At 54.9% G+C, this 11,842-nt stretch overlaps 2 protein-coding genes across 5 annotated transcripts; one reads left to right on the top strand and one right to left on the bottom strand.

Moving 5' to 3' along the window:
* Positions 1-254: 254 nt before the first annotated feature.
* Positions 255-11,822, bottom strand: UBXN10 (UBX domain protein 10). 4 transcript variants are annotated; one of them, XM_062593083.1, is made up of 2 exons: positions 11,783-11,822; positions 255-3,188 (listed from the first exon to the last, which is right to left on the bottom strand). In XM_062593083.1, exon 2 carries the CDS (start codon positions 3,171-3,173, stop codon positions 2,247-2,249), a length of 927 nt encoding a protein of 308 aa, XP_062449067.1. In that variant the 5' UTR covers positions 3,174-3,188; positions 11,783-11,822; the 3' UTR covers positions 255-2,246. The 4 variants fall into 4 exon arrangements, with proteins under 4 accessions (XP_062449067.1, XP_062449066.1, XP_062449065.1 ...); XM_062593082.1 differs by lacking the exon at positions 11,783-11,822 and adding an exon at positions 11,352-11,725; XM_062593081.1 differs by lacking the exon at positions 11,783-11,822 and adding an exon at positions 5,703-5,760.
* On the top strand, positions 7,937-11,501 carry LOC134150119 (otoconin-90-like). Its single transcript, XM_062593710.1, has 8 exons — positions 7,937-8,004; positions 8,291-8,343; positions 8,919-9,063; positions 9,159-9,265; positions 10,325-10,477; positions 10,968-11,112; positions 11,194-11,300; positions 11,374-11,501. The coding sequence occupies exons 1-8, from the start codon at positions 7,937-7,939 to the stop codon at positions 11,499-11,501; spliced, it is 906 nt and encodes a 301-aa protein (XP_062449694.1).
* Positions 11,823-11,842: the final 20 nt, after the last annotated feature.

The following is an 11,842-nucleotide window of genomic DNA, read 5'->3' as shown; positions in this document are numbered from 1 at the left end:
CAGCAGTTTATCTGAAGCAGCAGCTTACTCAGCTGCATGAGCAATGCTACCAGCTTCTATTTAATACAGGATGGAGACAAAAACTCCAAGAAACCACTTGCAACAGGGTGTGGAGGCAGGGACGTGCATGTGCCAAAGCACAAAAATCTGCTTTGGACAGTCCCTGAGATATCTGCAGCCAACTTAAATGCATTTGTTGTTTAAGAGATGTGATAGCTAAACTTCCACTTCGCGTAAATCATTCTAAGTTCAAGTTGCAGCTTATTAAGCCTTTATTGATTTTTTTTTCCTATCACACAATATGAAAACAGTCTGAAAAATGTAACATTATATACGTAAAATCAGGTGACAAGCACTGCATGCTAATCCTGATTTGGTGTTTTTTCTCCTGTCATGACTAGTGGAGCTAGAGAAATCTGCATTTTTAGAGCTGATTTGAACAGATCAACTTACTCAGGCTACCTGTAACAAGTGCTCTTTTCCCTACAGTCCTGCTCCTTATTCCCAACAAGGATGAGATGGGTGATGCACCCAGAGACATGAAAGTAGGGAAAAAGAGCAAGATTCCCAGCAGCAGAAGGGAAGTAAAAAGGATACTCTCTGATCACATGTTGCAATCCCATTTTAAAGAGGAAAACATCACCCTAAAGGACAGAGATCGTTAGATAATAGCGCAGAGCCATTAAAAATGACCTTACCATTAGCAGGCTCAAACTTAAGAGTGTTCTGGCACAGCTCACTGCTGTTCTATCCAAGTGTCTCATTAATCATCAGACACTGAATTAAATACCGAAAGTGGTTTACACAGTTCATTCTTGTCCCTGTTGTTCCTGAACGTTTTAAGTGAAATACACTGCTCCCCAAAGAGGTTTGGCCACGAGCACCCATATGCTCTGATAGCCCATGTCCCTGCAGGCACTAGCATTGCTACTGTTGAATTATTACCACCTGCCTGTTACTTCAACAGATGCTGTTTTTTAAAACAGGTGGACCCTGAATACTTCAGATTAAAATTCTAGGCTCTTGGTCAACACCAGAATAAGTTTTCTCCTACTATTATTTTTTCCAAGATGGCAGTCACACTGAGGTTAAAAAAAAAACTTTGTTTTTTACCTCACAATATTAAAACTAGCCTGGTTGTTTGGCAAGCTGTCCACTTCTATAGCCTAAGCCATTTTTGTCTGAGTTAATTATTATCTTTGCACTGTGAGGAGTTTCACCAGAAACTTACTTAGCAGATTTTTCCCCCTCACACAAGCACATTGTATTTATAGCAAAACCTGCCAAGTTACTCTAGCAGACTTTTTAAATAGAGTAAGTCTGAAAGAGCCATAATGGTTTAGTAAAATACAATCTACTGGGTAAGCCAATTCCCCAGCCAAATCCAATTAATATATTAAAAAAAAAACAAACTCCCAAAGCATTACTTTCTTGAGCTAACTCATTTCAGTTGCAGAAGTGTTGAATGGCAGTATTTATTTCCCAGGGAGGCAATCTGTTTTTAACTGCAAGTCATGCCAGTTGAATGACAGAAGAAAACAAACTAAAGAGGGAGAAAATCCTACTACTCTCCCAACACAGCCAAAAATTAATCACTTGTTCTAGCAAGGACAATATAAAAGAGGCACTGAGGTTATCCAGGTATAGCTGAGCTCTCAAAGGTATATTACCACTGACCTTGTATTTAATGCCTCACACTAATCCACTAACTCTAACGTGTTGTTGCTCTTCTTTTCAGATGGTTTTCAGATCTGATTGTGGCTCAGTCACTTTTGAGGTTAAGAACATGCTTTAGGATGATGATCTCCTGAAGACAGTCACACAAAGTATAACAGTTCTGTTTCTGTCTTCCCAAATATGCTATTCTGAATCAGAATCCCTTCTGGGAAGTGGTACATTCCTGAAATACAAACAAGACGACGGAAGAGGTCTCCTGCTCCGAGGAAAGAATGCATCAAGAAACCTCAGTCTTCAAAGAAGAAAATGGACCGTCGCAAAAAGGTCAAAGGCTGGTGGTGCTCAAGAAGTAATTTATGATTGTACATGTTAAAAAAATATATAGAGAGATTCAGTTAATGCGGTAGGTATAAGCAATATTTCAACGCACTCCTTTTACATACACAAGTCTACTTCAAAGGAAGCTTTTGGAAGACGGTAAGATTAAGGAGGAGGCCCACGAAACTTCAGACTGTTTCAGTTTTTAGGCCGCGTGACAAGAAGCAAAGCATCGCACTCAGCAGAACTACCTACAGAGGCACGACGGGATCTGTGCTGCAGTCCTCGCACCCCAGGAGATCTGCCTCCGGCTGCTCTTTCTGTAGGATGCACAACACTGACTTGTGGAGGATTCCACACTCTTGGAGGGACCTCGTAAGGTCAGAAAAACTCCTCCTAGGTACCTCCATGGTTTCAACACTACAGTGTTTGTATTTGGTGCTGGTTTTCTGTTCTGCCACAGCAAGGACTGTCTGAAGACTGTCTGTGGGCTTGAAATGATGCTCAAATCTTTGACCAGAAGGAGATCTAATAGCAAGCAGCAAACTTGGCTCTTTTTTCGATGGGTCTTCCAAATTGAAAGTGGACAACGAAGAGTTCTCTTGTCTCGTTTTCCCTCCTGGCTTCGCAGAAGGAGGACACTGAACACATGCGCCTTCTTCAGTAGGTTCTTCAGTTTCTGACAACATGCTGGCAGATCCTTGTTCTCTAGAAAGAGGTTTGATTTTCGGCGCTTCCTCCTGTCCCCTACTCATTTTGAGTCTGCTGGTCTGCTCGGTTACGATTTCCACGGCACTGTTTCCCAAGCCTTTCCTGCCAATGGAAGGGAGCACCCTGTACTTGTTCAGGGAAGAGGAGGTCCTCAAAGGCACTTGCTGCAGGAGCTCCGGGATTTCTTCAGGAGACACCTGGCCAGACGGGAATGGCGGTTTTGTCGACGACGTTCTCCGGCTGTTTGCCAATTCATGGGCAGCTGCCGGCGGAGGGGAAGATGGCACTCTGCGAGGATAGGCTTCCACTCGGGGAGAGTAATTGAAGCTTGACCGCGTGCGTCCCTTAGCAGATTTTGGCCTGGTCACGTGCATGTTCGTAGCGTTTGTCCAAAAGAAAGCAGCTGCTGTGCTTGAAGGGAATTGGTGGTCGGATGGTGCTAAGTTCAGAAGAGCCGCTGTGGCCATTGCTTCTCAAGACACCTGCAGATGGGGCAGGAGAGGGAAAAGTTACAGGAACTGGCCAGAAGGCTTCTAGAGAGTTTAAGTTCCCCAGAGCTTCCACTTCCATGCTGTATATTATCTAATAATAGTAACAAATCTGGTATATCAGAGTGTAGGCAGACAGCAATCCCATGGTTCAGCAGATTCAGAGAGAGCAGGATATATTTATATATGCTAGTTTTGTCACAGATCATTTAAACTTGACCTATAGCCCTAGGAAGTTGCACGCTTTTCAACCTAAAGACAGATTTTCTTTTCTTTTCTTTTTTTTTCCCTGACACTAGAAACTTAATGGAAATGGCAGATGAGTGAGCTTCAAAGTACAGATCTGGCCTTTATGCTGTTCCTGCGCTGCAAGATTAAGTTCCCAGTGTGGACTTTAAAGCAAGACTGATCACACTTCATTTTTTAAAAGATCTCTTTTTTTAAAAGACCCTTGAGGTTGAGTATATCTGATTCAACGTAGAGAAACTCATTTTGACTTTGCTGCAGATCAAAAGCTGTTTTACTTGATTGATTGAGCTTGATATAGACCTTCCATTAAAGATGAAGCCAAACACTACCGCATTTCCCAACTTAAGCTTCATTCAGACCACTTTGCTTTCCAAAGACTAAGCAGCCAAAAAGCCTAGAGAGCTGGCAAGTGTCATTAGCCTTGCAACAATATCCTGGAGAACTGAGACAAGGGACACTTATCTTCCTCCTTCTTTAAGGTTTATGTAGCAGGATTGGTCAAAGGAAGAAAATGCAAATGTTGCATGAGATCATCTGGCACTCTCCAGTAACTGTAAAAGGTATTTCCAGACCTGCCTGCTACTAAACACTTCAAAGCAAACAAAAAAAGGAGCAACCTACACCATCAGTGGTTGGTTTATTTTGCTTTTTCAGCACTCTTCAGGAAAAAAGAAGACTGTGAATCTACCTTTATAGCCCAGCATATTTTTTCAAATGCACAAGTTGTCCGTTACTCCAAGCAGGATACCTGCACTCAGGCTCCCCTGCCCTCATCAAGTAAGAAAGAGTCAGAAAATAGACGTTCTCGGGCCTCTTGCCCATGGTGCGTTATTTAACACTAATTCCTCCTCCACCTCTTGTCTCAGTGAAATGGAAACTATCAGTAAGTTAGCGCCTAGCAAAGACAGCGCACAGCCGCGGCGTACAGGCGCGCCCTGACGAGCCAGCGGGACGAAGCTGTTCCAGGAGCTCCGGATCCGTCCCTCGGCCGCGCTTTGGTGGTCTGTTTATCTCGTGCGCAGGCAGAGCGCAGGCAGAGCCACGGCCAGCAGCAACGCGGACGCGAGTGACTCATCAGAGTCTCCTAGGAGTGTGTCAAGGGGATGGAGGGGGGGAAGGTCGGGGAGGGGGTTGTTTGATTTACCATGTCGAACAAATAAACTCCAAGGCAACAAAATAAATACAGAAAGCTAAAAGCTGAAATCCCGCATCCTCCAAAGAGGGATTCCCAAATGCACCAAAGCCGCTATCGACTATCACCACTGTACAGCTTGAAAATAAAAAGCCAAACCACCTGCCAGGAGTCACAGTCGGACTCTCCCCAGCGAGGGGCCGTGTCGCTCCAGCAGCTTCTCTATATATTGGAGATTTACCATGAGGAGGTGACCCGCGATGTTTAAATCTGGCACATTTTAGGCGGGGGCTGCCTGAGCTGCTGGAGGGCTGCAGGGGAAATGGCAGTCAGGGACGGGCTGCTCCCTCGCAGCCCCCATGGCGCAGCAGAGCAGAGCTGGCGGGAGCCTGTGGCCCCACAGCACAGTGGGGCAGGCCAGGGGGCAGACCCTGCTTGGGTCTCCAGCCCCACAGCACAGCCCCAGCACTGCAGGAGGTCCCAGCTCTACAGTCAAACCTGATTGTGAACCTGCAGATAACCCCAGCCCCACAGCCAGGCCCTGACTGCACAGCCCTGCCCCACAGCCAGCCCCTACAGCCTGGCTGTGACCCTACAGCCTGGCTCTACAGCCATGACTCAGCCCTACAACCTAATCTCAGCCCCACAGCCCAGCCCCATAGCCAAGCCCTGGCCTCACAGCTCAGCCACACAGCCTAAACCCAGCCCCACAGCCAGGCCCCACAGCTCTGCCCTACAGCCCAGCCCAATAGCCAGGCCCTGACTGCACAGCCCTGCCCCACAGCCAGCCCCTACAACCTGACCGTGACCCTACAGCCTGGCTCTACAGCCAAGACAGCCCTACAGCCTAAGCTCAGCCCCACAGCACAGCCTCAGCCCCACAGCACAGCCCCATAGCCAAGCCCTGGCCTCACAGCTCAGCCACACAGCCTAAACCCAGCCCCATAGCCAGGCCCCACAGCTCTGCCCCACAGCCCAGTCCCATAGCCAGGCCTTGACTGCACAGCCCAACCCCACACCTTAGCCCCAGCCCCAGAGCCAGGCCCTAGCCCCACACCTTAGCCGCAGCCCCATAGCCGGGCGCCGGCCCCACACCTTATCCCCGGCCCCACAGCCGCTCCCTTCACCTGCCGCCCGGAGCCGCCCGCGCCCGCCGGCAAACACCGCCGCGTTGCCATAGCGACCGCCCCACTTCCGGCCGGGCCCGGCCCGCCCTGCCCCGCCCGCGGACCACAGAGACGCGAGGCACTCGGTTGGCCAGAGCGCCCCCGGCCCCCGGTCCTCCCGGCCGCGGGCGTGGGAGGCGGCCGCCATGTTGGGGGGGGGCGCGAGGCCGAGGGCGATGGCGACGGGCCCGAGGATGGGGGACGCCGCGGGTCAGGCTGGAAGGACACGGGTGGTGTAGGGGCCAGCCACCATGTCCCAGGACAGGGGCTCCACACGCGCCCGGGACCCCCCCACCCACACGGCGTGGCATCAAAAGTCTCCCTAAATACAAGTTAAACCCAGCGCCCGGCTGCTGCCCGGGGTCGGGGGGAAGCAGCAGGCGAGAAACCACCGCGCTAACGTAGCAGTCAGAGCCGGGATCTCCACCGTGCCGGCAGGAGCGCGGGGTGGGTGGGGGGCGTTCAAAGCGCGGCTTCGTCCTTGGAGGGGATCACAGAGAGCCGCAGCCTCAGCCCGCTCCTCTCTCCTCCTCTTGGAGCCGGATTAAGGCGCCGAGCGACGGCGGGGGGCCGAGAAGGCAGAGGGGGCAGGTCTGAACAAAAAAAAAAAAAGCCAAGGCTTAAAATCGGGGCGTTTGCTTAAGGCCTCGCGCGGAGCCGTTGCCTGAGATCCCGGCGCTCTGGTCCGACGTCGAGGCGCGAAGAGCTGCAAAAGCTTCGCAGCAAAAACCCGGCGGCCGAGGGGAGCGGGCAGCCCCCCGTGCCGGTCTTCCCCGGCGCGGGGCGGGCCGCCGTGTCTCGCCTCGCCGTCGGGGTCAACACCTACGAAAGCAAACGCCTGCTGGGTGAGGAGCTTGGCGCGCAGTAGAGCCCTGCACCACCAAGGCCTCAAATTACCGTTGAGGAGGCGCAAATCATTAAAAGCCACTGTGGGGGGGAAATCCTATCCTTGCCCACAGCAGAAATGGGATTTTTTTGTGGCTTAGGTGGAGAGTCTGGTAGTTCCTACAGGCTGGTGAGAAACTACAGGAGCGTCACCAGTTCACACAGCTCCAGAGCTTTAGGATACGGAGCCACCACTGTGCGCATGGAGTCACAAAAAAAGTGTGTTTTCCGGGCAGGAATATTATGCTTGTATTTGTACTTCAGTAGCTTTGCAGCTCTCATCCTGATATCTAAAACAGATCAGTGTAAACCCTCTGAGGTTTCCCAACCTTACTAGATTTGCTCCTGCCAAAGTAAACCCGTAACCAGCAGGGATGCCCCTGCTTGAAAACGCCGGGGCAAAAGCGGTGGGTTTTGCTGTCTGCACGACGGGGAGAGACTGGCACTTAGAGCAAGCTGCTCGTGCAGACGGTGAGTGGGTACGCGCACCAGCCCGGGGAGCCGAGCGCGCGGCCATTCACGATCCTTTCCCTATTGGGCTCCCTTAGCTTTTTATTCCACTCAGCGGTGGGAAACGAAAGGTCAAAATGGGGAAAAGGCCCGGGCCAGACATCACTGCCAGCGTCAGAGGGGAGCCAGGACCTCCTGGTGGCAGAGGGATGAATGCAAGGTGCAGGCTCCAGCTCTGGCAGCTCCTGAGAAATTCAAGAAAGCATTTCTTCAAAGATTTCCATCAGAGTCGTCTTCTTAGCCCCCTCAAGATGCCTTTCCTAGAAGCATGGTGAAGTACTCGGGGTGGAGCAGCCTATACATTGGGCAAATACCATAAATGTGTTTGCTTTTGGCTCCGTGGCTTCTCAGGAGCGATAGCAGCTTTTGTTTCTTATCTGCTCGGCTCTTCTGCTTCCCCTGTGCCTTTGTGTCACTTCTCAGTCGCAGTGATTGAGCAAAGTGTATTCAAAAGGCATTTCAAAAGGGGTTTCCATGGTGTTTCCAGTCTTCTGGAAAAGCAGCTCTAGGGTTTTGGGGCGTAAGTCAAAACCAGGCATGAGGAGGGAGTTACAGCAGGAACCCACCTGAGAGTGCCCCACGGCCAGAGCGCCACGGGTCGGTAGCCAGCACAAGGGTTGAGAGACGGGAGAAAAACCCTGCACGTCACCAGCTGCTCACCTTCCCCCATCCAGGCAAAAACTACATTTGTCCTGTCTCTCCAGCCACCTAATCCCACCGCCTTTGAAGCAAGGCCTCGAGCGGCGTCAGCAGCAAGCAGGATCAGCTGAAATTAAGACAATTCAAGAGGGATGGTCGCAATGAGACAGCGCTGGTGCAACGGCATTGCACAGGAGGGGAATCTCCTCCTTCAGCAAAGGGCCCGTCGGCAAGACCCTCTCTGAGACGAATGGCAGGCAGCGAGCGGCCACGGGCAGAGCGGGGGGTGGACCTCTCCACCAATATAAGGTGAACCCGCTTGGCCAGGAGCTGCAGAGGCTCTCCCAACTCCAGGCGGGGTAAGTGGAGCGGGGATTTTACCGTCCTCTCTCACGCTAGCGCGTAGCTCCGGCCGCGGCGCCATCTGGACGTACCCTCCGTCTGTCCCCGGCGTGCTGGGGATTGCCAGGTCCTCTCCGGACAGGAGACAACGGCGTTTCGGTTCCCTCTTCCAGGTCCCGACCAGAGATGAAGAATCTCCTTCTCTTTGCGGTGCTGTTGGTATGCGGTAAGTACCCTCGTCCCACCAGGCCAAGTCAGGGTCTCGTTTGCACTGGCACAAAAGAAACGTGAGCTCGCAGAGGGCTTTGTGCATGTTTTGCAGCAATCAGGGACTTGTTTAAGCTTTGCGGTTTCTCCCCAATGCTTCACGTAGTGCCATCGGAGTCGCGGAGGTCTCAGTGGTGGTGAGGCTTTCGGACACCCAGGTCCAAACGTACTTTGAGATTTTGTAGCTTCTTGTCACCCGCCAAACCCAGGGCTGGTGCTGCGATGTGGCACTGCTGGACAACGGATGCAACTGGGGCACAGCATGTAAAGGGAGCACTAACACCTTCTAATAGACCAAAAAAACAGTTGGAAACAGAATTCTTACCCCCTTTTTTTTAGACTCCTCAGAGTATGCGTGCAGGCGTCCAGAGAGGGGCTTGCATGCCTGACAGCATGCGTTTCCCACAACGCCAGAAAGACGCTGCCTTTAATTCCTGCTCCTGAGACAAGCTGCAGCATCGGTCCCAGCCAGGGCAGGCTGCCTCCTTCCTCGCCCCATCCCAGTCCCAGCGTGTCCCTCTGCCCCCCCTGCAGAACCGCCGCCGGCACGCGGAAGCGTCTTGGAGTTGAAGCGGATGGTCAAATCCACGACGGGGAGAAGCGCCCTGCTTTCCTACAGCTGGTACGGCTGCTTCTGCGGCATCGGGGGGCGCGGCACCCCCGTGGATGCTACCGACAGGTGAGTGGGTACCCGGAGGAGCGTGGCCGCTCGCCGGCTCACCGCGTCCGAAGCCTTAGCGAGGGAGAGTGGGCTTGACGCGATGCCTCCTGAAGGTGCTGCCATGCCCACGACTGCTGCTACCGAAAGCTGAGGGAGAGCAACTGCAGGCCCCTCATCACCCCCTACGAATTCAACGTCACCGACGGAGACGTCGCCTGCGGTGAGTACGCTGCCGCCGGCTGGCCCAAGGGGAGCCGCTGCCAGGCCGCGGGCCCGGTCCGGCGGCGCAAAGCCGGAGGAGCCGCGGCAGAGCGCGACGTTTGTGCCCGCAGGTGACGAGCAGAGCTGGTGCAGGAGCGAGACCTGCCAATGTGACAAGAAGGTGGCTTTGTGCCTCGCGAGCGCTCTGCATTCCTACAACAAATCCTACCGTTTCTATTTCAAACTGAAATGCAGAGGGAGTAAACTGCAGTGCTGAACAGGGGCTCGCAGGAGTTTGTGGATTTTGACCGGCTCTGCCCTTTGCTGAAGAAAGAAAAGCCCGGTGCCGACGCTGGACTGAGCCCCTGCTGGAGCTGTCCTCCCCGAAAGGCTCCGTTCGGGGCGAGGAAGGAAACGCACCCGTTACGGGTGCGATAGATTCCCCCAGCTCCCCAGAGATGTCAGCTTTCATTTCTCACCTTTTCCTCCTCTTTTTTCTATTGGTTTCCCGTCCCAATAAAAAGAATTCAATAAAAGGTCTCAGAAACGCTTTGTTCCCACGTGTTTTACAGTAACGCCCGCTTAAGCGTGGCAGGGCTGGCTTCCCTTGCACGTGAATATCTGAATATTCACGGGTGAGCGGGGAGGGAAGGAAGCCACGGCCTGCAGCAGGGGAAGCTCGGCCGGCAGAGGCTGCCCACCCAAACTTCCCCTGCCGACAAACAGCCGCCCGCACCTCAACGCCACCGACGAAGCCCAGGGTCTCTGCGCGCTCTGGTTTCCTCCCGAGGTGGAAACGATACCGTGAGGCTTCTTCAAGCCCTGAGCCAGCTGCCGCAGGGGGATTTCGGGCATTCCTGCAAAGAGGAAGGATGGTGCCCTTCTCCTTTGCTAAAAATCACGCTCCGAAAGATCCCTGGTGAACGCACATCCGAGGGCGAGTCACCGGAGGTGGGAAGCGGAGCACCCCGTCCATATAAACGGCAGCCTTCCCGGCGAGCTGCAGAGGTTTTCCCTCTCCCAGACACGGTAAGCAGCGCTGGGGCCATACTTTTTCCATCCTTTGCCTCCAGATAAGCGGATGAGCTCACGCAGGGCAGGCAGAGGAGAGATGCCGCCCGCTGCGGGAAGGCGCTAGCTGATCCCGCGGGAAACGCTGATTTGCTCTCCCCTCGCAGGGCTGTCGCGAAGATGAACTGCCTCTTGGCGCTTGCCGTGCTCTTCGCCTCGGGTAAGCGGCCCTGGGAGCCTCGGTGCCGCCCCGCGACGTCCGTGGGCTTGCGCCGGCGCCTCCGCGGGAAATCGGGAGCTAATTGCTGAAGCTTCTCCTCTTCCTTCGGTCGCGACCTCCCCAAAACGCGTAGCCGCTTCCTAGCAAACAGCTCCTTCTCTGTGGAGTCAGGACGAAGTTGCCTTTCAGTTGCATCTACCCGTTTAAGAAGTCCCAGCCCAGTACAAATCCAGGAGGGATGTGGGGAGGCAGCCGCAGGTCCGAGACCCCCCCAAACCCCCAAAGCCACCCAAACCAAGGAAACAGAGACAGCGGGTGCTGAATTCACGGCGGGCGCAGCAAACCCGACGCAGCGGTGAGAGGATGGCGGGCCGGCTGGGCGCTGAGCCGGGCTGCGTCGCGGAGGGCTCGGCAGCCCGCAGCCTTCCTCCTCCTCTTCCTCCTCGCCGCTGCCCGGTGGTTTTCCCTTCCTCCCCCCCCCCCCAACCAGGCACGGTGACGGCGCAGGGGAATCTCTGGGACCTGCAGCGCATGATCACGAAGGCGACGGGGCGCTCCGCGGTGCTGCACTACTCCTCCTACGGGTGCCACTGCGGCTGGGGGGGCCGCGGGCAGCCGAAGGACGCCACGGACGGGTGAGCCCCCCCCCCCGCCCCGGTTTTAAGCCGCCGCCGCCCGAAAGCGGGGCGTTTCGAGCCGCTTCGCCGCTCCTGCAGGTGCTGCCAGCAGCACGACGCCTGCTACGACAGCCTCCTGCGCCACAGCTGCGACGCCAAGAAGGAGCGTTACCGCCACGGCTGGCGCGGCGGCAGCCCGGTCTGCGGTGAGCGGCGGCGGCGGCGGCGGCCCCCTCCCCAAAAAAAGCCCCGCTCACCCGGCGCTCCCTGTGCCCGCAGCTCGCGCCTCGTGGTGCGCCCAGCTCTCCTGCGAGTGCGACCGCAGCCTGGCGCTCTGCCTGCGGCGAAGCCTCGGCACCTACAGAGCCCGTTACCGCTTCTACCCCCGGTACCGGTGCGAGCAGTGAGGGCGTCCCGCGGCGCCCGCGCAAAGCCGGGACGCTCCAGCCGCGGGTTCGCGGCGCCGCTGCGGGTTCGCGGCGCCGCTGCGGGTTCGCCTCCTGCCTGCGAACCGCCTTTCTACGCAATTTCAGTTTGCGCGGGTCGTTTGGGCATCGCTCCCCGCGACCGCGGCGTTCAGCTCTCCGCGTTTAACAGGAAAATAAACAAATGTCCTAACCGGGCGCTTAAATCACCCGGAGGCCGCAGCCGCTGTTGAGCGGGGAAAGAAATCACCGCGCTTTCCTACGAGCAGCGAGCGTCATCCTCCGCGAACCGGCCGGCGCTGCGTCACTCCGGGGCCGCAGCC

This window comes from Rhea pennata, chromosome 22, assembly GCF_028389875.1.
Source record: "Rhea pennata isolate bPtePen1 chromosome 22, bPtePen1.pri, whole genome shotgun sequence".
NCBI classification, from domain to species: Eukaryota; Metazoa; Chordata; class Aves; order Rheiformes; family Rheidae; genus Rhea; species Rhea pennata.
Note: the sequence above shows the minus strand (reverse complement) of the source record. Positions and strands in the feature narration are given on the sequence as shown.